Source organism: Lichenostomus cassidix, chromosome 1 (assembly GCF_008360975.1).
Source record: "Lichenostomus cassidix isolate B80296 chromosome 1, HeHo_3.0, whole genome shotgun sequence".
NCBI lineage: Eukaryota > Metazoa > Chordata > Aves > Passeriformes > Meliphagidae > Lichenostomus > Lichenostomus cassidix.
The window spans coordinates 22,956,716-22,984,126 of record NC_139479.1 but is presented as its reverse complement, the minus strand read 5'-3'; the positions used below and the strand labels follow the sequence as shown (position 1 = coordinate 22,984,126).

General features: G+C 38.7%; 1 protein-coding gene across 1 annotated transcript in view; it reads right to left on the bottom strand.

Moving 5' to 3' along the window:
- The window catches only part of MYO16 (myosin XVI), a 293,290-nt gene extending 271,507 nt beyond the window's left edge, over window positions 1-21,783 (bottom strand). Inside the window, exon 1 of the mRNA XM_085052748.1 lies at window positions 21,397-21,783. Coding sequence (XP_084908874.1) covers window positions 21,397-21,424 — 28 coding nt within the window. The 5' untranslated portion in view covers window positions 21,425-21,783. The remainder of the gene's footprint in view (window positions 1-21,396) is intronic.
- Between the last annotated feature and the right edge of the window lie 5,628 nt (window positions 21,784-27,411).

Genomic DNA, 27,411 nt, shown 5'->3' with positions numbered 1-27,411 from the left:
TTGTTTCCTCCTTGTTTGACACATTTAATCTACTGAATACCATTCAAACCCTGATCTGAAGGTATAATTAACAATCTCCTGACAGGCTTTTGTAAAGCTCACATCACCACAGATAAAAGCATCACAAATATTTATTTTCATTAAAAACAAAGACAACAGAGCATTCCTATCTGATTCTCTACAAAGAAATTGAAAAATACTGGTTTTCTTTTCAAATCACTAGTTTTGGGTGTCCCGTTCAAGACCTGTGTGTTTTTTTTAATGTGCTTTGGTTTGCTTTAAAGGCATAGTATTCTTTGAAATATTATGTATCACAATTCCATAATAAAATTTTATCAAAATAACAGTCTTAGGTCTGCATGCCAATCACTCTATAAATTCTATGTATAGAATGATTAGAATGATGATAGAATGTATAGCATTATATATCTGTTATATTATTTGTTGTATTATTTTAGAAATTAAAGATAATACAAGTAATACATTACATATTATATATTCTATTAGATATTATATGTATTCAATATGAATTAGAACCCAAGGTCTCAAACCAGACTTCCCAAAACTGAGCAGCATACATTTATCCAAAAAGTGCCCAGAGTGTTTTGTTGGAAAACTGTGACAGAAGCAGACACAGAGTACAATTCTATGGGTCAAGTTCAGTCAAGTACTTTTAACACATGCTACTCTCTCCCTGTAATTCGTTCCTTTCATAGCATGTCCTTCTTGTTAGAAGAAAATGAGTTGTCAGACTAAAAACAAAGTATTGGCTTGCATTAAGCCAAAACACAAACCCTTTCTTCTTCCAGCATGTCAAAGCCAACAACTCCTGCTGTATAAAACAAAGTTTTCCACTTGACCTTAAATTATATGTTTCATTTCATAGCAAAAATTATATATTTTATTCCTTTTATTTCCTTTTTGGAAGACACGAGGAAATGAAAGGGTAGATCCATAACACTGTAGAAGATGCAACTTTATTCCCCACTTCAATCCCAGTGTTCAGAGCATTCAATCCCACAGAAGAGCTACACCCAGACCATCCTCAGCCTCATCTTCCTTCTCTCATGATAGGACTGGGAAACAAGCAAACTTCAAATCTTCTCTACTAGAATTGTTCTGCTATGTATAAAATATTTCAGTAGCCAAGCCTTTAGCCTACACAATGGCCTTTTGGCTTGTAACACCCTAAACTTCTATCCTAACACTTCTAAATGTGCTGCAGTGCCTGCCAGCAAGGCTCACAGCCACAGAGGGAAAACCAGCTTGTAGTGGTGGATGATACCACCTCGGGAACTGCTGGGGAGCCAAGTGGTCCCAGTACAGCAGGGTTTCACTGGTGGGAAACATCCTAGTCCCCGATAAATCCCTCCCCAAATTATGTAAATCCCCCTGGCTGTAACCTAACCCCTGACTCATCCCTCCCTTCTCCCCATTGGTTGTGGTGTTCCCCCTGCCTCCTCTCCCCTGACCCCAGGTGATCCCTATATCTAGGGACACCTGGGGCTCCTCTTCCTCTTTCACCCTGGAACCCTTTGGAATAAACATCTGGAACATCCAGCTGACTGAGCGCTCTGAGTTCTTTGTCTCTGGTAACGCATGAGCTATCCAGCTCTCTGGGTGAGTGAGAATCTGTGCCTTACACCGGCACGGGTGTGAGAAGGGTCTTTCTGTACAGCACCAGAGCAGTGCTGGCTGGAGTGATCTCTCAATAGCCTCAGAGACACTTTCAGTAAACGCAGAAGCCTGTTCCACCCCTCCTCAACCCACTGCGTTACCAGCTTGCTGTGTTAAACCGTGCTTGCCTGCAGTGGGGAGCACACCCCTGCTCTGTTCATTCCTTTCTTTTTATGAAGGGAAAAAGGAGCAGCCATGCACTTGAGCTCCAACAGGCTGCAACGGAATTTAATGTCTATATTTTGAAAATTCAGCTGAGGCTGAGATCTGTGGCTACTGTCCTACTTGGGGCTGTACTTCTACACTATTTGCCCACCAAAGAGTTTAATGGTATCTTTGCTTTTCCTCAGCTTAGCTCATGTGCAGTCTCTGTTCTCAGGAGGAACTGGAAGTGTTTGCTGCCATATCACAACTGAGACTGATGCAAGCTGTAGGACATCTTTGCTATCACAGAATTCTCCTCATCCAGCGCAAGAAATCAAACAACTCAGCTTAGTGTCTTGGTCAAACACAGCACAGCAAAGATGCTCTCACAGACAGATTCCAGTTTCAGGAAGGATACTCCTGGCTTAGTGTCCTCTGCCTCTCCACTGGATGACTTTGAGCCTCTATGAATGTTTGCCTATTTGCTCTGTGAAGAATAGTGCTTGACTGCCAGAACTGGCCTCACACAGCAGTTTGCAGTGTGTGACCAGAGTCAAAACAATTCAAGCTAATTGAGAAAAGGACTCTTGATTCATTTGGGCACTGGTGTCAGCTAAGAAGTAATGAATTGCAAATGAAATTTCTTTTCTCAGCACATCTGGAACCTGATACATCCCAGATAGGATCAGTATCTGACTGTGGGTGTAACTGCTGCAGGTCAGCAACCTCATTAGATTAAGCCTGGATTAAAAAACATAGTATAAAATGCAGACAAGGCAAACTTCCTGAATTAATCTTTCAGGTGCTCATCCTTAAGGCGTACAGCATTGAGTCCCAGTTTTAGAACCAGGCAGATCTCTGCTCTGTGGTCCTGCTGAACAGGGGAACTGATGATGGCTCAAGAGTCAGAGCTTCTTTAACACCTTGAGAGAGCTCAGCTCAAACACAGGATGGTTACATACCTGCTTCTGGAGGAAATTCTGTGGATCGTTTAGTACCACATGAAACATGGGGTTTTTCACTAACACTGGATCAGATAACTTTGTCTTGCCTAGCAGTCTTGAAAACCTGTATTAATAGATTCTACAAGGTGTCTGGGTAAACTGTTTAAATGCTGCAATGACTTATATAAAAAATGCCTTGAGTTTTTTGGTGGCTGCTATCCCTTGTTACTACTGCTGGTATAGAGAAGACTTCAGCTCTGTCATTTCTGTTAGCTATCCTGGTAGCCTTCCATTGCTTTCATCCTATTGACTCCATCTCCATCTTACACTAGGGGGACCAAGTCTTAATACATATTTGCAGGTGCAGCTTCACTGTCCCCAAGCAGCAGCAGCAGACAGTAAGTTCCTTCTGTCTGCTGGCCAAACTCTTCTGAACACAGAGGAACCACTATGAACCACTATGTGGTTTGGCTGATTTATCATCAGCACGTAGGGCTGGCTGCCATTCAGCTTTGTGTCCATTGTAACCCCTGCACAATCTCCAGCAGGACTGCAGCTCAAGTCAGTCAGTTCCAAGCCCGTACCGAGGCATGGAGTTAGTCTGCCTCAGGCATGAAAATATGTACTTCCCCTCTTGAACCGCCCAAAGTTTCTGTCAGCCCAGTCCTCAGGATTAAGCTCTACTATTTGAAATATGCCAACTACTCTGTCCTAACTGAGCGCTGCCAACAGCAGCAACAGCTTCAGCTGCAAAGAAACCCTCCAGGAAAAAAAAAATTGCTGCTAAAATCCACAACTTTATTAGGTGGATGTAAACTGTTACTGCTTAGAGAATGACAACTCAGCCCCAGCAGGACTTAAAAGCAAAGCTATTAGAGCCTTCTAAAAAGGTAACGTGCAGCTGGTGTGTCCATCCTTTTCTTCTCCATATATGGGAAAACTGGCACAAATGGCCACACTGAATTGGCACAAGAACACTGTATGAGCCCCATTCAAATAACATTAGGAAAATTCAAATAGCATTAAGAAAACAGGATCCCAACCAGAACTGGTTTTGTGTGCACTAGTCAGGAGGCAGTATGGTAACAGGAGGAAAGATTTTGGGTAGGGAGAAAGGTTGCCATCTGAATCTATTTACTTAAGAGTTTATATTTCATGACAGAGGATATCAGATTTGAGGATTATTTCATGTGGTTCTTGCCTCACTGCATGACAAATTACACTTATGTGCAGGGCTTCAATAAGGTCACTGCAATGGCCAGGGTATAGTGCACCAGAGAACACACTGGCAGTGTCATAAAAAAGCTGGAAAGGTTTAACAGGTTATTATTTATTCAATGGGATGTTCTGGACAAAACTAACTAGAATAAACATGATTGCCAGTATGTGTACAGTTTTAAGGTCTGCATCATCTGTATAAGTACACAATATAAAACCTCCGTAAAACACTGAAATATCAAAACCAGAGAAACTTTTACTATATTGCATTGATTACTAACTAGTACTGGACAAATGAAGTCAATACCACTGTAACCAACACAAAACAGAAAAAACTTCTCTCACTGGGTCCGCCATGAACCACAAGAAAGAGAGGAATTGCTGCTTTAAAACATGTTCATAAAACTGTAGCAATTTACTCACAATCAGAGAGAGTAACATCTGCATCACAAGACAAATTACAGTTTTGATCCTGCCTGTACAAACAAGAGATTTCTGAGCAAAGAGGAACTGTTTGCTTTGAATTGTCACTAGTTCTCACTGTGAAGATGAGAGAAGGAATATTTTGTGACATTACAAGCACCAGTTCCTGAACAAAATGAAGAGCACAGGAAGTGTGACAGGATATAAATAGAGAGGAAGAATGTGTTACAGAAATGTTTTGCTATCTCCTGTAGGTGATTTCTGCTCAAGTAACTTTAGAGTATGCAGGAACATTTTTGCCATACCTCTTTTCAAAAGCCATATTGATGCAGCTTTTCTTTATACCACTCCTTTTGGCTTATGTCAATTAACTTTAATCACTTGCTCTGGGATTTAAACTGGGAGACTAGTCATCCTAAAAAATGCACCTCAGATGGTAACTCACATTACATAGGGGTGATTATGCCCCTCTCTAATCTGGGTGACAGGTCAGGAGGCTTTTCCAGAATGTGAAGGTGAATACCAACATACATGTTCACACAGGTTTGCCTCTCTGCTCAGAAGTATTGTATTTTGAAAAAAATATATGTGACGTGAAAAATCATGATTTTTCATGATTTTGAAAAAATACATGTCACAATTGCATGTGACTTTTCTTTAAAAGCAAGCACAAAATCAAACTGCTGACATTGCTTAAGATAGCAAGCATCTCAAGGTGACACAGAATGGTGGTGCATAATGCTTAAAATTACACATTTCAAAATATTAAGAGACGTGCATACCTTTATTTATTATGCAAACAGGCTGATTTTATTATATTTAAAGCAATGAATAATTGAAGTTCTGGGTATTTGAAAGACTATGGTCTTTATAGCACTGAAACAAAATGTTAGGGGTTTTAAAGTACCTGAAAAATGGTAATCTAAGATTCCAATAATGTATCTGCTTGCGACTGCTACCAAAACAATATTCTTTAAGCAGTTTAATCTCACTAAAGGAAAAAGGTTAAAAAATTCTCTGAAATACACACTGTGTTTAATTTGGGTCCTCTGACATCTCAGTCCCTATCTTGATCTATTCTTGCTAAAGGTATGGTATCAGCCCCTTTTCACAGCTGCAATTAAGCATCTACATTCTAATTTAGATAATTGAAATTGTCCTGAATTGCAGAAAGATAAAATATTTCAAAACTTCAGCAAATTCAGTAAATGTTTAAATAGATTAGCATTCATTCAATAAATTAAAAAAGGCCCTTTTTTCATATTATTACACAATACTTTTAAAGCTGGCTAGGTAAACACAACCACTGTGCTAACAAAGATATAAGGGAGAGGCATGCGATGAACAGCAAGTGCTTTGGCACTTACAGGCTCATGTACACGGATGGTGTAAATCAGTGCAGCTTCATCCAATTCAAAAAGCTACATAAATGTGCACTCCATGTTTGCTAACAGAAATCAGACCCGAAATTAAAGCACTGGTCCTTTCAGTAATGCACTTTGCTGTTATACATAATGACATTACTATACAGGAGGATTTTCTTCTACCAACAATGCATATTATTTAAATTTATTATACTAAATTAGAAATAGTAATTTATTAGTATTTATGAAGCTGAGCTGAATTCCATATGAAATCAGTGATGTAAATACTACAGCATAACTGAAGTCATCGTGTCTGAACCACAGATCAATGCATTTTTTACAGGTGCTGTCTTCAGAAATCAGAAGTTTCAAAAAGAAATGTGGCTAAGAAGAGCCACAGAAAAGGCTAGCTTAGTTTAAATTGATCTCAAAGTAAAACATTAAAGCCAGCATCAAAATACCTGAATTTGAAAATCCTTTGTTCAGCACAGGGAAAATTACTTACCATCTGAACAGCCTCTCCATTACATTTATTTAGCTGTGAGCGAAGCGCGGTGCTTGTAACCACTCAGCCTGACTTCCACAGCTGAAACACTTCCATCAGGTCAGTACAGATCTGCTCACTGTAGCAATGGACTTCAACCTTTTTCTTTTTTCTTGGTTTTCCTTCCCACCCCAAAAGCAGATAATTATGAGGGAGCAGTATAAATGTAAACTATTTACCTTGTAAAGAATGTAAAGAATTCTATTAATGCCAAGTCCTCTGAGCATAAATTACATTGCTGTAAAGGAGCTGATGTGATTCTCCTATTTTTGGCTCCACAGAGCTTCTTTTAGATGTAATTAGAAAGTTAGGGCTCTTACATGACATAATACACAAAGCTTCCTCAATTTCTGCTTAACACCCAATTCTGTCTTTGCTGAAGAGCAATCCTAAGCACATTCAAGCAACCATCCTCTTATAAAACCCTTCTCCTGTATGCTGCTCTTCAAGAGCCTTTCGATGTGACTAGACTGGTAAGCAGGAACTGCAATCAATTTCCAGCTTGATACCAAGGAAAAGTTACTTATCAGATGCTATTTATCAACTCTACAGGCTTCCTAACAGACTCTATTATCTATCTATCAGCAATTCAGTGAAGTTACAGCAGCATTTTCTGAAAATTTATTTCATTTAAATCAAAGAATCAACCATTTTGGGATCTTGCCATTGTAGTGATAGAAGAGAGTCTGAATAATACCTAATTAAATATAACAGAGGGCTCTGCATTGTCATTTGGGATTTATGCTATGTAGCAGTCTGTGACATATGGAGATTTTATGTTGTAGGTAAAATTCATTAACTGTGTGCCAGCTTATTCAACAAATGCAGCCAAACTGCTTGCCTGTGCATTAGCCTTCAGTGTAATAAAACACAGGTTTCAAAACATATGTATGGATTCTTCCTATGTTTTAGAAACAAAAAGAATAATTTTCTTTTGTCTGTTTTAAATGTACAGAGAATTCAGAAGTATGAATGGTCTGGTAGAAAGTGTGTGTATCTCACAGCAGTAGTCCTCATCTGTGGATCACATCCAGAAACTACAGGAATGCATACAAAATGAACATATAAGACCTGGTCTAGCTCATACACTGTTTATTTTGGTAAAGCTGCTATCTCCATATTCTCTGTACTGCCATCATCCTTCTGTACTCCCTTGAAGGATGAGACAACAGTGCAGTCTGGATTCCCACAAACCACAGCATACTTCAAGTAATTTCTCCTGAAATCATCTGAACCTTTTGTGAAACAAACTAAAACACCATTGTCTGCTCTGGAGCACTGGCATTTCCAACCAGAAAGACTGCACGCTCTCAGACATAAGTGAAACACATTAACCCATTCATCTTATAGAATACACCAGATGACTTTTTGGAGAGGAAAGTCTGTGCTCAAGGTGGACTTAGGGCTTTATTGTAGCATCTTCAAATAATGACTATTTAGACAATACGTTGAAACAGTACTTACTGCTCTTTTGGACTTTAAGTAAGTCTTTTGCGCAATCATACATGCAAGATAGGATATAAGTATTCCCTGACCAAAAAAAAAATAAAAAAGAAAAAAAAAGGAAAAGCAAGAGAAAAAGAGAAAGAGAAAAAGAAAAAAATATAAAAGAAAATGAAAAAAAGAAAAAAAAACGCTTGCCAGTTAAATGTTGTATACCAGCTCATGTTCACTAGTGAAGGTTCATGCAGAACAAATGAAACGTATCTAGACAGCACAGTACATAGTCCTGATTGTCCTCTGATTATGCTGTGCTCTCATGCTCTAAGATATAATCATCATTTTTGTGGTTTCTAAATTTCACAGTGTCTAAAGTCAAGACTGCATTGCAACATAGGAGACAGGTATTTTACAACATAAACCCAAGGGTGTTTATGTATGTTCCAGTAAATAGTAGGAGGGTACAAGTAGGCAGGGAACAGATTGGACAGGGCATAGAACACATAATTTGGGGGTGTTTCATTGGCCCTGTCTATTGGGAAAGGTCTCTAGATACCATCCATTTCCTTTGCCATAGAGAGGGCTAGTAGGGACAGTTCAAAAATGATCCAGTGAGCTAAACAACAGTGCTAAAGAACAGAGGTCCCATGCCTTTCCTGAACTGTTTATGAAGTGTAGATACATCCTCTGAAGCTCTTCCCACTGCCACCTTATCTTTCTTTTGCTTGCAGCAAGGTAAGTGGTGCAAAGTGTGCATGGCATAGCATTTCACCCAAGTGTCATGGTTTCACCCCAGCCACCAAGCCCCACACAGCTGCTCACTCACTGCCCCTACCAGCAGGATCGGGGAGAGAATTGGAAGAGGAAGAGAGAATGCATGGGTTGAGATACAGAGAGCTTAATAGGGAAAGCTAAAGTGGCACGTACAGGCAAAGCAAAACAAGGAATGAATTCACTGCTTCCCATGGGCGGAAAGGTGTTCAGCCATCTCCAGGGGAGCAGGGCTCCGTCACATGTAATGGTGACTTGGGCAGACAAACATCATCACACCAAATGTCCCCCCTTCCTTCTTCTTCCCCCCTACTTTCTATACTGACCATGATGTCCTGTCGTCTGGGATATCCCTTTGGTCAGTTGAGGTCACCTGTCCTGGCTGTGTCTCCTCCCAACCTCCCATGCAACGACAACTTCCTTGCCAGTGTGGTCATATGAAAAGCAGAAAAGGCTTTGGCTCTGTGTAAGCCCCACTCAGCAATAATAAAAACATCTTTATACTATTGACTCTGTGTTCAGCACAAATCCAAAAAAGAGCCATGTACTAGACACTGTGAAGAAAATTAACTCTACCCCAGCTGAAAACACACCAAGGCAGAAGAAACTTGCAGCATGTGTAAATTTCCTTGCAGTGACTTGGTACCTTTTGTGACAAGAGATAATGGCTTTTAAGCTAAACCTAACTAATCTGTATAGTAGAAAAGCCACATTATAATTTCTAACCATAATGAAATAGTTGTACAATATTACTAGGCAAGGTAGTACTCCCTTGTTTGAATAAATTGTGTCCTGATTAACCTGGTTTTGAAATATCTTCCTGCAACTGGGTAACGGGTTTGGAAATTATCATGGGGAGAAATACTAAAAGATGCACACATAAGTAATGTAATCACAAAGACTTTGTTTCCTTAGGAAGATCAAAGCAAAATATGCTTATGTGTTTCCCAAAGGTTAATGATAAAGTAGCTAATTTTTTTTAAAAGAAATAGTCCAAGTCCGTATATTAAGATCTGAAAAGATAGTTTCAGGCAATCAGAAGACAACAGTCATCTGATTAACACTGACTGCACTAGCACATTTTTGAATATTTACCTATATATAGACAACTTAGAAGAAAAAACAAACTGGCTGTTTGAGCTAACACTTGTAACATTTGGATCTGTGAATTTATGTCACTTTTTATTTGGCATTTTCAGAAACAAGGAATGTATATTTGTTAGAATAATATAAAATACTAATTAATGCTTGTCACTTGCAAAGCCTGTGAGAAAATAGCATCAGAATATTTGGTCACATAAAAATAATCTTAATTTCTCTAAATTTCTCTAAATTTCTCTAAATTTCTCTAAATTTCTCTAAATTTCTCTAAATTTCTCTAAATCAACAGCACGTAAAACTCATGAAGCTTCAAATCAGAAGGTAGAATGAGAACAGAGAAAATCTGTGCTTGCCAAATGACAATAAAGAAAGATAAGAAGGAATAGATGACAAGTCCTCTAGAAAAAGTAAGCTCCTTCTAGTCCTTACATAGACCTAGCTGTCTTTGGCTGCAATAAATGACTTATGAAGTGACAATTAAGCTTTGAAGATAAAATCTATTTCCTTACAGTGCATTATATGGAGTTGTAACAATACATTGATCTCTAGTCCACACTTTCAGATATAGGAGACAGAGGAGGGGAGGATGTGCACTCGAGAAAAGATGCACTGGAAAATTCTTCCTGCCATCACAGTATAACATAAAAAATTTACTACACAAATACTTATCACAATAAGCAGTGAAAACCATTAAGACTGTTGCTAATACTTGTAAATCTGCAGTTTGGGAGAATGAATTAACACATTGGTCCACAGTGAGAGGAAGCCAAAAATTACAGTTGCTACACCTCAAAGGTACTGAAAAAGTTGAACAGAAGCAGCAACAACCAACTGCTTGAATAACAAAACAAAAAATCAGATTGCTTAAAAATCTGGGCAGTTCTTTCATCACAGATATTGTCAGGTATCACGACTTACTCAACAAATATGCCAGGGCTCAAGAGTCATACAGCATATGAGAATTACAGAAAACAGGAGGAAAACACATAAATCAAAATTTACAAAAACCTGCATATATAAAGGTTTGTAAAGGTATATGTGAATCAAGACAAAGAGGATATTGAATGCATTACGGAGAGTTAAAAGTCAAAAAGGAAACAGTGGTTCACAGACCTAACCATAAGGACTGGCAAGCACACAGGAAAGGAAATCCTATGCCAAGTGAACTGTGGTTCTACACACGGTCTAATAATTTACAGAGATTACTGAAAAGTAAAAGCAGATGGAAAAGTAATTTACAGCACAGTGGAGCTAACAAAAATTGTGCAGCAAGGCCAATATGGAGGCCTTTGGTCACTGTTCCGTGCACATCAAGGGACTGCCATCTCAGTTTTCAAATTGTGAGAGGATTGGAAACATGCCCTCCTCCATTCTGCAGAAAGGCAACTTATCTGGAATATTGCATTCAATTCTAGACAGTCAAATTGGAGCAGTTCAAAAGAAACTACCACAAATTATTCTGGGGCCCGAGGGACTGATTTATGAGGAAAGATGAAAAGAATTAAATATGCATAGCTTAGCTAAGCAGTGACTAAGAAGAGAAAAGTTAACTGAAATTTAAGGAGCAAAAGGGAAAAAGAAAGGTTATATAGAACAAAAATGAATACAGTTTGGAACAATAAAACGGATTTAGTATAGTGCAAATTTAGGCAGAATACCAAGATAAAAATAGCACACTTGGATGAGATTAACAGGTAAGATCCCTTGTTTGGTGTACTGGGTGGACAGCCACAGAAAAGCAACAACATGGGCACATCAGCCCTATGTTTCTGGCACCCAGGTCAGCTCCCTCACTCAGTTCTGACATCTCTGAATGGCCCTGAAAAGGTCTGTAAAGAGAACCCCTCAGTAAAGGGAAGAAGCAACCCATGAGAATTTCTGGCATGTAAAGTCACACCATTGGCACCTGAAAGGCTTTTCTCCCTTGCACTGGGGATGGTAATTATTGGGCATGTCCTAGGTAAGCCTGGCTAAGGCTAGAAGAGCAAGGATGGTTGCTAGTCTGAGCTGGATCTTCATGGATAAGTGAAAATGAAAGCAGGTTTAGCAGTTGTCCTGACAACAGAGTTTACAACAGCCTCCAAGGTCACCTTCCATGTCTACCATCAAGCATTACAGTTGTGGTCATGCACTCCTATAGGACAGCTCTATGGGCACATATATATTAGGAAACAGAAGTGAAGATGAACCTTATGATACTTGATTGTGAACATGTGCAGCAATGACATTTCTGGATTAAACTGAGGAAATATGGTTGATCATTTCTCTGAAGAAGAGGAAGCAGAAAAAGAAGAGAAAGAAGAGGAAGAAACTGAACAGCTTGATCTCATTTGACCAACTGAAAAAAAGCAGTCTCAAAGGATGGACTCCTAGTCTACATGAATTTTCAGGCACCTTTACTGAAGAAATAAATGGACGAACATAAAAAATGCTTCACACGTTAAAGAAACTGAAGTAGAAATCAAGTAGAAATTATTATTGCAGCTCTGATATTACTGCTTACAAGACAGGAAAATGTCACTCCAAGACACAATAAATCTATATATTCATTGGTGATTAAGAGGAATTAAGCCATTTAGTTGGCCTTAAGAACTTTATTTTTCACAACTATGTCAATATGATTCACATACCACTTCTGCAACTAACATTAGTACTGCAGCTAACAAATCAAATAACTGTGTTGAAAGGAAGGCACCTGAAAAACAAGGTATTCAATTCATGTGCAATCTGAATATAAAATGTCTCTCACATAAAATGATTGTTGAGTAAGGAATACATTGTTTTAACATATTTTCTTAGAGCCTCCTGCAATAAGCTACCTAAAGACAAAAATACTATTCTTCCCATGAAGAGAGAAAAAAAGGAAATTTCTACATGCCTGCTTCCCACCCTCCTCATCCTCAGTTTAGATGTCAACATTTACAGAACTTCTTACAGGAGAAAGCTTTGATTCCTTTTATACTAAAGGGATCACATTTGAAAGCTATCAATTAACTTTCAAAATATGACCTTAATACGTTGCTCTATTTTCTGTAGATGTCTTTACAAGGTCCCATATATATTTTATATGTTGTACTTCATAACAGGATTTGCACCGGATGGGACCACAGCAGGAGTCCACCAACCTGAGGTGGTATGGCCCAGATCTACTGCCTGTCTACCTGCTCTGAATACTGCTTCCATCTCTTCCGAAATGTCACACTGCACACACAGACATTCACAGTAGGATTTACAACTATAGATAGCAGATTTCATCTTTTCCTTTTTTCCAAGAATAACATTTTTTTTGTTTTAAAATCAACTATGAAGTGAAAGACAGTAAAGTACACTTCCAAGTGGAAACTCTATAGGAACATCTGTATTCTAGATGGCTGAAAAGCTATTAAAAAATGATGAAGTGCTCTTCCATTTGTGTGTGGCGCCCTCCTGTCCACACTCCTGGCCAGGTCCCATTCTCACTGGCCAGAAAGAGGTTTACAGTGGATTATATCAAAGCTCTCTGAATCACCTCACAGATGGGTCAAGTTGTCAGGGACTGTTGTCTTTCAGTGTACAAGAATGGCACTGGCAAGGAAACCAGTCCTGGCCATACTACTTGCATTTGTGTTTCTGCAAGTGACAACAGACTGACCCAGTCATCTGTTGGCTGAGGGGATGAGCAGTAGTCAAAACAGTAGAACTTGCAGATTCCTCTTAGCAGGTCTTATTTTGCTGTTGTTTTCACTGAAGGCATTTGCTTAAAAGCAAACAAATGGAAAATATATCTAGTAGTAAACAATCAAACAGCTTTTTTTTTTTTTTAATTGGTGGTGCTTCTTTATGATACATTAAAAAACTTGCATTAGGACAACTCTTTACTTGCTCCAAATCAAACCAAACTTCTGCTGACTTCTTATTTTCACTTGTTTAAGAACAAATTAAAATAAGTTCATTTTCAGATTTTGATTGCTTTAAAATAACCATGTTGATACTGTGGCAATTTTGATGCAGGTGTTAACTGAATGATAGACAAATATTTTTTGTTTGGTTTTACAATTTAGAAACTATGCAAAATTCATGATGATGCACCATATTAATTTGTATGAAACAAGAAAGAAAAATAAATGTGGTTATTTGGAGCAAGAAGCTACTTCATGATTGAAAATATATTTGTAGTCTGAAAATTTTCAGAAACTTTGTGAGGAAAAGGGACTATATTACTACAATTTCATAAGTGGAAATAGAGAGGTTGGGGAGGTTGTCTTGTTGGTTTGGGGTTTTTTCTGCTCTCTGTTCTTGCAGCAATCTTCTCAAATATGTAATATCAGAATCTAAAGCTTCACACATGCTGTGCCAATACGGTGAGAGAATACAGTACTTTGACTTTTATAATCTTCTTTCATCTGATTTTCAGGATGGTTATATTTCTTTGCTCTTCACATAATTACTAATCACAGAATTAGAAGATAAAAGCACCCCAAATACCAAAATTATAAGGTATTTCTTTATAATTACCTTACACAATGAAGTTTTCCACAGAAAGTGCTGATTGTTCTCTCTACTGACAGGCTTTTTTACAGTAGCAAACAAAATAATGAAAAAAAATTGGTAAATGACTGTGATTTCCACTAAAATACTACAAATTGAACCTATTTTTAGCTGAATACAAAGTTGGGAATGTTATAGTCTTTGATTGTCCAAGTTAATATTATATTCCTCTTGCTGCTATTTTGAAGTGTATTTTTCCAAATACCAATTTAATACAGAAATTAATCTTAACATAATTTCCAAATGTTATTCCATGTGGTTGTCACTGTTAGGTAAGTTGTTACTGTGAGGAAAGTTTTATTTACTTGGAAGCACACTTGGCAAATTATTAGACAATCAGTACTACAAATGAGCCAAGATAACTGGCTTATTGATAGCCCAAAATATGTTTTCTAAGTAACACTTCCTGTCTCTGCATACAGATAAAAAAAGTTATTTTGTACTTCTTTCTTGGCATCTAGTGTCATGAATCTCAAACTTTTTAAATATTTAGCTGAGGTAGAAAATTAGTTCAAATTAAAAAAAAAAGAATTCTGAGATTCTGTCACTTCAACTCAGGAACTGGAGAATAAAAAGAGATAAATACTTCTAGAATCATCAGCTGGTACAGATAGGTGGTAAATAATTTTCTACTTTCCTGTTGGCCTGCACTTATCCTGTGGTGACAGGGAGAGACAGAGAGACAAAGAATGAAATAGAGGTAAAAATATTCTAGCTATGGCTCTATTTGTATTAAGGGTAGTAAGATAAAACCCATTTGTTCTTGACTGAATAATTAAAACCCTAATTTTTAGATATCTTTCATGACATCTGAACTATCATATAATTTTTTTAAAAAAAGTTTGCACTGCCTATCATTGATACATCAGTCATATTCAGGCTGTCAAAATGGAGTAAGAAATACCATATATTGTACTAGCATTCTTTTACGTATTTCTACAGTATAAGCTTCTCAAACTAATATCTTTCATCAAAATCTCTTTACTCCCCCAGAATTGCTTTATGTACCTTGACAGGACCTTAAAACTCCCAAGCAGTGGTTCATTACACAGAGCCACTCCTCCTGCTCTTTCAGGACTCCCAGGGCAGATGACTCCTGACTCTGCCTCCCAGCCTCATTGCCAGCAGGCAGGATCACTCAGTCACGTTAAGCATCTCATTTCAGTAACAATCTTAACCTCATGACACAGGTCACAGTGTTATAAGCATGTACAAGGAAAAGGAATTTTTCCCTGCAGCCATGCTGTGCTTTGCTCTGTTACTGCAGAAATAAACCATGGCATGAGAGTTAGCAGTCACTATCATGAACTATCAACCTAAATAAATGGGATAGGTGTTGAATAAAGATTTTCACAGACATCCTGCTTCTGTTTACAGCTCTCATTCCAACACCTGCATAATGTTTACTATTTTGTCCCTTGAGCTCTTCTTGGAGGCAGAGGATGTGTCCAAGAAGATGTAAGAATTCTCTGGGACACCAGAATATACACTTAATTAATTAATTAATTAATTCCTGCCCAACCCTGGAATAGAAAAAATCCTGTTCATGGGAAGGAGAAAACACTTTGAAGAATTTGCTAGTTCTCTTATGTCAGTAACCATCTAGTGTGACAGAATACCTACATGTCACTGTCACTTGGGTCATCACACATGCTGCATGTGCTGCCATGGAGGTAAAGTTTTCCTGGGTCACAGGCCAGCTACGGGTCTCCAATTTTTCTTTTCAGGCTCCTCTTCTTATTTGGTCTAAACTACAGTAACTCACTGTACTGAAGCACAGATAAAATTTTCACAGGCTGTCTCACAGTAAGAAAGCTGACACGAAGGTTATCACGTTTCACCCACAATATTCTTCACCCATGGGAGAATGAAGTTCAAGTCTTCATCCTCTGAAAAGTGAAACTAGTGTATCATATCACATCTTTCCCCAAATCCTTCCAAGCTGCATAAGGTTCAGGTAGAGCTACCACTGTGGCACGTCTGGAGCCTCAGAAGACTCTGGGTGAATCCCCTGGTAAAAGCACACAGACTGAATTTTAAGTGCTAAATGAGTGCACTTCTTTCTGCCAAAATAATCCTGGAATGTGCCCATGCATTCTAGCCCATAACCCTGCTGACAGGACCAGGTACAACCATGGGCGAAAGGCTCATCCAAATATGCTGAGAGTTCTAGTATTTAATAATTGTATTGAAACATAAAACACATTGAAATGGCAAGCTATGGAAAAGAGGCATAAAATGAAACAAAATGAAAATAATAAAAAGAACCCCCAAAACTTAGTCTTCTCTCATTCATAAATATAACAGCAATCTTGTTATCGAATTTTGAATTTAGTGGGACAAACCCTCACAAGATGCCATCTGTAAGTACATTACCACTGGCTTCTACCTTTCAAGACACAGTATATGATTAAGATCTCCATCCCTGCAGGCTGAAGTCAAGACTGAATGTTATTTTAATGTAAGGAAAGACTGCTGTAGTATATGGACTTGTTAAATATTGTCATATTTAACAGGAGGTAGAAAAAAGAAGGAATGAATGGTGGGGATAACAAGATATCCGAAGAGAATATAGCAAAATTTAAAGGCCAAACCTTTCAGTGAATCTTTCAGTGCACATTAAGAAGTGGGCCCCTGGGAACTTCATGAAGTTTAACAAAACCAAGATAAAGGTGCTGCACCTGGCTTGGAGTAACTCCCAGTATCAATGCAGACTGGGAGCTCAACTGAAGGAGAGCAGCTCTGCTGAGAAGGACTTGGAGATGCTGGATATGACCCAGCACTGTGTGCTCACAGCCCAGAAGGTCAGTTGTATCCTGGGCTGCATCCAAAGTAGCATGGGCAGCAGGGTGAGGGAGCAGATTCTGTCCCTCTGCTCCACTCTTGTGAGACTCCACCTGGAGCACTGCATTCAGCTCCGGGGCCCCCAGCACAAGAAGGACATGGACCTGTCAGAGCAAGCTCAGTAGAGGCAGTGGAGGGTCAAAAAGATGATTACAGGGATGGAGCACCTCTCTTTATGAAGACAGGCTGAGAGAATTAGGGTTGTTCAGCTTTGAGAAAAGAAAGCTCCAGGCTGACCTTACTGTGGCCTTCCAGTACCTAAAGGGCACTACAAGAGAGCTGGAGAGAGACTCATTCCATGGGCACATAGTGACAGAACAAGGCAAAATGGGTTTAAGCTGAAAGAGGGTAGGTTTAGATTAGATACTAGGATGAAATTCTGTACTGTAGGGGTCATGAGGCACTAGAAGAGGCTGCCCAGAGAAGCTGTAGATGCTCCGTCCCTGGAAGCGTTCAAGGCCAGGTTGGATGGACTTTGAGCAACCTGGTCTAGTGCAAGTTGTCCCTTTCCATGGTCAGGATGTTTGAACTAGATGATCTTTAATTTGCCTCCCAGCTCGAATCATTCAACAGCTTTATGTTCTTCCACTCTAATTAATTTTCTTCATGGGCAATCCTTGCCATGTAATCAGGTCCTGAAGGTAACAAGAAGAAAATTATGATGTCTATTTTATATCTTGTTTCAAATACTGAATTAAATTTATCAATAAACATCTAATTAGCATTTCCATCCCAGATCTCTGCAGGTATTGGTCTGTAACATAGTGCAAATCAGTGTTTTTTGATTCATACAAATTATTTAAAGGAATTGGAAACAAAGATAATCCAGAAAGAACTACACTCTGACATTCAGATTTGATGATCCTAATATTTGGATAAGTTCACTTGGCTTGGACTTCCACCTGGCATGACTGTAACTCCTTCTAGCAAGGTTTTAATTCTGTTTGAACTTATGCATCTCTATAGAATTTGCAGTGGAAATCAGACTCTGGAGTAACAAACTTAAGCCTCCTTAATAAAGAAAGGTTTTTCTTAGTTACCTTTGCAGATCCCTCAGAGGAAGTCCAGAGCACAGATGGAAAACCACTGCCATAACATGTAAATGATGATATTTCTATCATAACTAGATGTACAAGGGAGAAAAGGCAGCAGCAAGGTGCTGCCTAATTTGCAAAACTACATTCATTTGTACAATCTGTCACACAAATCATCAAGATAAAATGGTACCCTGCAGCTGGCAGATTATATGTGATACTCTTCTACAAACCACTGTTCTCTTTTCCAAATACTCATGCTCACAGATTGCCAAGGATAAGCTACTAGCACAGACAGGGACAGCTCTGAGCAGCAGATACTTGGCTGCAAAAAGGAGATGGGCATGAGTAGTGACAACATGAGCTGCTCCAACAGGCAGACACACATTCAGCTTGTGTGCTAAATGCTGCAGGTGCCAGCTAAAGACAACATGATGGCTGCAGCAGGCACAGTTCCAGAGTATTACTGGGATGAAAGACCTCACTGGGCATGGTCCCAGAAAATCTGGTTTGACCATGCAGCTACCCCTGCTCATAGAAGGAGAAAGTATCCAGAGAATGGCAACAGAGCTGTAGAAGAGTCAGGAGCACAAGCCTTACAGGAAGTGGCTGAAGGAGATAGGGTTGCTTAACTTGGAGAAAAGGAGGCTCAGGGGACACCTTATCACCCTCTACCACTGCCTGAAATGAGGCTGTAGTGAGTCTCTTCTCCCAGTAACAAGCAACAGGACAAGAAGAAATGGCCTCAAGTTGTGCCAGAGAAGGTTTAGATTGGATATTAGGAAAAATTACTTCACTGAAAGGCTGGTCAACATTTGAACAGTTTGCCCAGGGAATTGGTTGAGTCACAATCCCTGGAACTGTTAAAAAAATGTGTAGATATGGTGCTTATGGACGTGGTTTAGTGTTGGATATGGCAGTGTTAGGTTAATGGTTGGGCTCCCAGATCTTACAGCTCTCTTCAAACATTAATAATTTTATGAGTCTATGGTGGACTGGAGAGCTTCCGAAGCTGTATCTTTCCAGCATGAAATATTTTATGACAAGATGGTGACCTACATGGTGCAGTGTATCTAATTTTTACAACCTTCTAAAGGGAGCAATGCACTGAAAAAATGAAAGAATATTATTAAAATTGCACTAACACCATAGGAGAATTGCTATAGCCCATCTCAGTTCAGATATCCACACCCAACTCCTGCAAAGATTAAAAAAGCAATATGCAAACATATGCAAAAGCCAGGTACATAGCACTATAGTTCATGAAACATTAGCTTTAAAGTACCATTAATGTGTGCCTTTTAGATATTTCCTCTCTCCCCAGAGTAGACCAAGACACAGTGCTCTGCAACCATGATTCCTCTGGGTCAGTGTCTTTTCCTTCTGATACAGAAATCATCGTGAAATGAATTAAAAGCAAAGTGGGGTGTGAAAGTCACGTTCCAAACACTGTGAGATTCAGCTGCTCTCAGCACATCTCAGAACATTGCTGGTGCTGCAACTGCGCACGCAGCCCTGGCCCATCTTTGATCCCAGCTGTCTGCCAAATAAATATCTGCAACATATTGGCATGTTAAGTCAAATAATAACACTCAGGGGAGCATTGCGGAGGAAGTGCTTCTCCTTCACTAATTACAGGTGGAAATGGAAGCACTTTTGCAAATTCTGAGAAGCACAGGCAGTGAAAAAACCTCCTGTCAGGCTCCCTCCAGCCAGCATCTGTCTTCTTCTAAAGCACACTATTTGTAAGAAAAAGAGCTGTATGGTAAAACACCCCATAGTGAAAAATCACTAATCAAAATTCCAAATCTGAAAGAGAGGAAACAAACATTATTGACAAAATTGATGTTGTACATTCACCCTTCCCTCTGCTGTATTTTAGTCCTTCATCTCTGCAATCAATGCAATGAACATCCCAATTAGTCATCATTTGCTTCCTTTTAACAGAAGAACCTCAGGGTCATCCTCATCTCTTTCTTACAGTTTCACTGAAGAGTTACTTATTTAATATGCCATTGACACTCACATGCCTACATAGATTTGCTACAATTCCACTTTAAGAGTAATTTTAATGTGAATGAAGACCAAACAATACTTTTTTGACACCTTCAAGATAGTTATTGTGTTGCAAATTCCTCATTTGCATTTATCAAATCTCAATACAAGCTCAAAGATTTATTCCTAGAATGCACCTTTAAAACTGTGCAGTAAAACTGATCTATGCTTCTCTGTATTATTATTATTATTAGTTACAACAGGGAATTGTAACTCCCACTAGTATTAAAAGCAGTCCATACACCATTCCCATTGAATCGAGGCAAGAGGAAACCCACAAAAATAGTTTATCCTTGAATTACTAAAATACTTCAGGGTACCCTAATTTCATACTAAGACAGCAAGAACCACATTACTCGTTTATTAACTATAACACGGTGTTTTAAAAATAGTTTCAAAATGTCCTTGCTACACTTAAATCATCAAAGACTACAATCTGGAGAGAAAACCTTTTCCAGCAGTCTGCTATTTGACATGCAAAAACTGTGCCATAATCACTAAAGTCTGAAGTTTTCTAAGTCCTTCAGTAAAAAAATATCTATGGCTATCAAACTACTGCTGTCTGTCCAAAACAAGTATCTAAAGAATAATTCATTTCTCTGATGTAAATCCAGCAATTTCCACTCAGACCCTGGATGCTATAAAAGGCAAATCCTAAAAGCTTGAAAAATGTGCAGCTGGGAAGACATGCAACCTTGAAAAAAAATTGCTGCTAGGAATTTCCTCTGCAATGAATCAAATGCATTTAGCACAGATCCCAATTTCAGGATGTCTTTAAGGAGGCAGCTTGCATGATTCAAGGTTAAAAGTTCATTATTATTTCTCTACATCTGTCACATCAAATAGCTAAATATTCTGATAAAGAGGGGATATGAGCATTTGATCTACAGTACATGATGAACTGGGTTCATAATTATAAAGCTATTTGTATACCCTTGCAAACTGTGAGAGCCATGTTCCAAGGTTGTCCTTAAAGGCGTCCTTAACATAATGCTGCGAATGACGTTTCTTCTTTTTGGACATTACATTCTTTGGTGATTAATTTAAACAAAAGTTTTAAAAGCTGCTCATTATGAAGTTCAGAATGAGAGCATTATCACACACACAATGAAGTTACCTCTGAACAGAGGAGAGAAAGAAACACTGGGGTCTGCCTATATATTCACATGCAAAGTAACAACTCCCCTTCCCCACTACTATGTTGACATCATGCAGCATCTGCCTTCGACTTTTTGCATATGTAATGAAAAGACACACCTCACAAAATAAAAAGACAGTTTTAAAAGCAAAATAACCATTTTGTTACTTACAGCATTTGATAAAATGGTAATGAGACATTCTTTCATCTCAGGCTGTAGTCTTGCTACAGGTTTCAGCATTCTCTTCTGCTACAACTGTCATGCCCAGAAAATGCATTATTTAAAGCCCTTCCTCAGGTATCCAGTACACCTCAGAATACATTATTTAACGTAGGTTCTGTTCCACGATCTCGCAGAGGCTTCCAAGTCACCCTCACCCGGCTGCTGGAGTTACGATAAACCTCTGTGCGTCTTGAACCATGACTACTGCACGTGCTATTGTAGCACAATTGATTGACACCGCTCCTAATCCCACATCCCCAGCAATAGGAAGATTTAATTGGTGTGCACTTGCAGCCACATTCTTCCAGCACTGAGGTGTGCTGCTGCACTGCGGCTTTCACAGTCCTGCCAGTTAATGGCTTTTCAATAGCTTTCAAATGGCAGCAAACTAAGCTTGATGAGTGGGCTCGAATGAAATAGCAGAACAGGGGATCTTAAATTTTATTTGTGCATGTTGTTCATGTGCCAAATGCGACCAGATTTTTAGCTAGTACTAAACCAGGATTATTTTTAGCTGCCACCAGTTGCTGTGTGAATAGGAAATTGATATAGGTTGCCAAAAATAACCATCTTTTAGCATCCCAGATCATTTTTTCAGTGTATTATAAGGTAAAAATCAGGATAGAGCTCACAGCCTTCTTCAGACTCCCATGGTTTATGCACAAATTAATTTACGTTGAGCTACAAACATGCTTGTATATACATTCCTTGATATGTTCCTGTTCTACCATTTCTTTGTATTACATTGCATCTTTTCAGAGATGCAATATTTATGCCAGGACACAAAAACTGCAAGCTCTGCATGGTTTACATGATTATGCGCATGCAATCTAATGACATTTAAATCACTGACTGTAAGACAAAAAGCCTAAGAAAATGCATCACTAAGAATAAGTCCATACAATTATTTATCACACTGTAGAATAAGTCAATGTACACTGACGCATTACCCAGTTTCAGATTAAGGGCACACAAAAGGCAGACCTGCATTGTATTTTAAACATCCAGGCTGCAGCATCCTCTGAGAACAATTCCTGCATTACTTTGACAGGAACAGTCACCCATGAATTTGGTTACTACTTCTGTGAGAAACCTACAGTTGAACTACAGTAAAATATTTTTATAATATTAAAAAAAAAAAATTAAGAAAACTGTGCTCAGTGAAGACTTCCATTTGCTTACTATGCATCATGCTTACCACAGTCAACACTTCACTGACTGAGAGCTCTTGTAAAGGAAAACTGATAGCACAGCCATATTTAAATCTTTTATTCATCTGAAAGGGTTCTCACCTACTATTTTGTATACATAACATTTTTAACAGCTACAAAGTGTTAAAAGGACTACAAAGGAAAAAGGGTCTAACTAATTAGTGAGGATCACTAATTCAGATCCTATTAACTATTCTGCAAAGTTCCCACAAGAGCAGAAAGATATATATTCACAGGCTTCCAGTGATCCATTAGCAAAACCCTTAGGTGAAATCTCTCAGCTCCTAACAGCCACATATTTCACATCTGGTTTTAAGTAAAATATGCACAGCAATTCTTTTGCAGAACTAATTATTTAGTTGTTTAAGGTTGTTTTCTTTCTTTTCCTGAAAACATAGTTTTCCAGAAGAAAGTGAAAAAAAAATCAAGAAATAACCAAGGGGAAATAGGGATAAATTATATAAATCACAATACAGTAATTACATTACCATGGAAACTTTTTTACTGTAAAGCTCAAAAGTCCAAAGTAATTAAATCTGTCCAGACTGTCTTTCACACCTATACAACACTAGGCCAGTTTGGGCCATATGGCTTATAAAATAAACATACAGAATATTTTAAGAGGCAGTGCTAGTCATAGTTCATGAGCAAGTGTCAAGTAACCTGACAAAAAGGCCTATGAGCAATACTTTTTGGTGGAGACATTCCTGACAGGTTCACCTCTGGTGGTACTGTCAGGCAAACAGACTGCCATGTCTAATAACATCATGCTTCACCATCCCACTGTGGTTAGAACCAGAAGGGACTCGGTAAACACTGGTCAATGGGATAAATGGATAAATGATGCTTTCCAGCACACAGAAACACAAGGAAGAAAAAGCATCTCTGACTTTGGCTTGAACAAAGTGTGAAAAAAAGGTGTTTGGATCTGTCTCATTTCAGATTGCAATATATGTGATTATGTATTGAATTGCCGTAGTAAACATTTAGGATGGTGGAACTTGGTAGCATCCATCTGACAGGGTAAACTACATCCTCCATCCTGCAAGGAATGAGAGAGAGAATTCAACAAGGCTAAGTGCAAGGTCCTGCACCTGGGTTGGGGCAACCCCCCGTAACAATACTGTCTGAGGAATGAAAGGATTGAAAGCAGCCCTGCTGAAAAGGACTGGGAGTCACTGGTGGATGAAAGCTGGACATGAGCCAGCAATGTGTGTTTGCAGCCCAGAAAGCCAGCTGTGTACTGGGCTGCACCAAAAGGAATGTGGCAGGTCGAGGGAGGTGATCCTGACCCTGTCCTCTGCCCTTATGAGACCCCATCTCTGAAAACATTCAAGGTCAGGCTGGGCAGGGCTCAGAGAAACCTGATCGAGTTCAAGATGACCCTGCTCACTGCAGAAGAGGGTTAGACTAGATGACCTTTAAAGGTCCCTTTCAGTCCAGAATGTTCTACGATTCCACATTCTTTACAGAGAGCATGAAGGCACAGGACTGATTCTTGAATGCTGCAAACCATTGACTTGGTATTTACATCAAACAAATGGGGAACAGTATTGCTGTCGATATGGCTACCACAGCTCTCATTTCTTCTCTCCTAACATGCACTGCTCCATGCCACCAGGGAAGCGTGTAGGACTGTTTGACAAAGGAGGCTTGCAATGCTACACCATAGCTTGGTCTGTGCCCTTCAGATGGATTGCTGGACTATGCAAGTCCATGAGCAGCACGTACCCACCTGCAGCAGGGGAATGCACTTTCCCATTCTCCAGGAGTCTGTGTGCCAAAAATGCGTGGCCATTTACTCAAGTATGAATAACAGCCTTCAGATGAATGTAAAAAAGGCACCAACTTTTCAAGAGGTGGCACCTGGCAGATGGAAACCTCAACAGGCCCTTTATTTTAGAATACCATATTCCTTTTTTTTTTATTATATAACAGTTTTATTACATGGGTAATTATCATTAATGGATATTGAAAAAGAAGTGAAAGTATAAATGGAAAGGAAACAAGGAAAGCATTTTAGATAGCTGTCAGCAGGAAGCTCTGACACATTGAAGGGCAGCATTAAAGAGAAATAAGAACAATGGACAACTGCAAGTGCAGAGACAGGATGAACCTTCAGGAGAACTGTCAGATAAACTTGAGGCAAAAGGAAGCTACAATAGGAATACTTAAGAAGCCAAAATCTGATTCACCTGCTGGAAAGACACATTATTTCCACTGCAACCTTTTGGAATGGATGGAGAGTAGAGGAAGAACAAACACAGAAAAGAAACCACAATGGTGGTGGTTGTCATAAACAGATTTCAAATGTAAAGAAAAAAAGAAAGGCTTAGCTTTCTGGAATGAGTCCAAAGGATGGAATACTTCATTGTCAGTGATTTTAAAAAACAAATTGTACAATATATTTATTCACAAAAAAAGGGACACTAGCCATGTTAGGTCTTTTCTCCTGACTGAACTCCAGCAAAACTTCAAAAGAGAAAAAGATATAAACAACACCTACCATCTGACCATAGAAACTATGGAATTGTATCTAGACAAGCTCTAAGGGCATTGTAAACCTACTTTCTCTGAAGTAAAGGTAACATTGGAACGTTTTCAATCACAGCTCTAGTGGTTCTATAAAGACTACATCAGTGTTTAAGTCTACAAGGAGGCACAAAAGCTCTTAGACTGGGGACAAAGACTGAGCTGGTATTAAACCTGGTGATGAAACACTTATTGTGAATGATTTTGTCCAGCTTAGCAAAAGTAGAGATGAAATAGAGTCAAGGTCAGAAAACAAGATATAATTAGCTCTTCCGGAAAAATTCCTTGCCACCTCTCCCTATGGAGAGAAAACAGCCAATTTCATGCTTTGTACAAATTCTGCCTTCAATGAAATTACACAGTTATTTAAACAGGATCTTGGAACCGGTCAACTAGGATAGTTCTTTTTCTTAGGATAAACACCCATTTAGGGATCACCATTTCAGAGCAGACACTGCTTTCATATTTCAATTTGCAAGGCACAGACCTTGACTTAGAAAAAGCACCTATGAAATGTTTCCTACATTAACCTAGTAAAAAAGAACACTTTAAAATAAGGTTTTGCTGTCAAGAACTGACACACTGTATTGTACTCATGTCATGTAAATATTTTGTTACTCTTCCAGTGTCTCCTGGTGTCACAAACAACTGAACATTTAATGATTTTATCATCATAGCATTTTATAATTCACGTGGAATGGAAAGACTTGATAGAGGTATGCAGAGCTATCCAAAAGCAATTTGAATAATGAGAAAAAAACCATGACTACTTGTTTTAAATACATGACAGATGCTCCCCATTTGTGCCATTTTTGTTCAGCACAGAAAAGCTTGTTATATTCCTTCAGATGTTACAACTTCGTTGCACTACTTATGGGTTTAAGACTGCAGACAAAAACCCGGCGCACAGAGCAACACTGGCATTGCACATGTTTTAACAAGTGATACTGCTTAGCAATCAAACCTTGGCCATAGTATCCAGCTGCCAAAAATCCACTCTTCAGATAACATCTGGTAGTTGTATGCTTTATCAGGAAGCTGGGATGAGCCACAGCAGATGTAGATACTTAGCAAGAAGGACTCTATACTAATTTTTGCTACGAGTCACAGCAGAACAAAACAGAGCAGTTTCTCCGAATAAATTTTTAGATGAACTTGCCTGTAAGATGTATGTGAGGTTTGCTCCAGAGACAGCAGCAACAAACCAAATCTAATCCCTCAACCAATCACTCAGTGTAGTTGACCTCTAGAGAACCAGATGGCTTTTTCTTTTCTCTTCCCTCTTCCCTCCCTCCAAGTTTTGCACCCTTTCCTTCTTTCCCATTTCACTGGAAATGCCTTGATTTTTTCAGGAATCTGGCAACCTTCCTCCCATTCTTCTGTCACTGGATCGAACCCCTAGAGATTGAAAAAAGCAAAAAAACTCTTTCTTTTCTTCCCTGTATATTGTTTTAACTGAATGTATATGGGTGGACTCATCTATAGTTATTCTTTTAATGTACTGAAAACAGTATGTTAAAATCACGAGATATTATTAGCAGGTACTGATGACATTTGCAAAATTATCAGAAGTTATGTGCCATTTGAAAGTACTACTTGCTTCCTGCCACACCCCAAATGACCATTTTTTAGGCTGTGTGTAAGTCTGTCTAGCAGTTCCTCAACTGGATGAGATGAAGAAGCTCTCACTTGTTGTGGGAGAGCCCAGAACAGAGCAATAACAAGGCCAAATACAAGAAGAAATCCCAATAGTCTCATGTATGGTTAGGCTTATGTTTGGCACCAGTACTGACTTGATAATTAACTTCTTCATTACAATGTGTGAATATGCTTTTTTAAATTAGATTTCTTACTAGATTTGATGAAAGACTGCTACAGAGAGAACCTGCAGACATTTTATATGCAAAGCCCCTTACGAGACTGCAAAGAAACTACCAAGACATGTTAAAATGATAAGCAGAAAAACATCACAGCCAGCACAATGCCCAGATATAAGAAGAAGTGTTTTTATTTAAAATCCATTAATTTCCATGTAAAAAGTTATTATATGATCAGATAATTTTTTTTTGAGTTTATAATATTCAGAAAAGAAATAGACAAGAAGACGAATTCAGTTCAACATCAAAAATGTACTGCTATCCTCTTGATAATTAACAAGTGTGATCGCCCATTGTATTGTATCCCTATTTTTTTTTTTCTTTTCTGATTGGCTTGATCACTC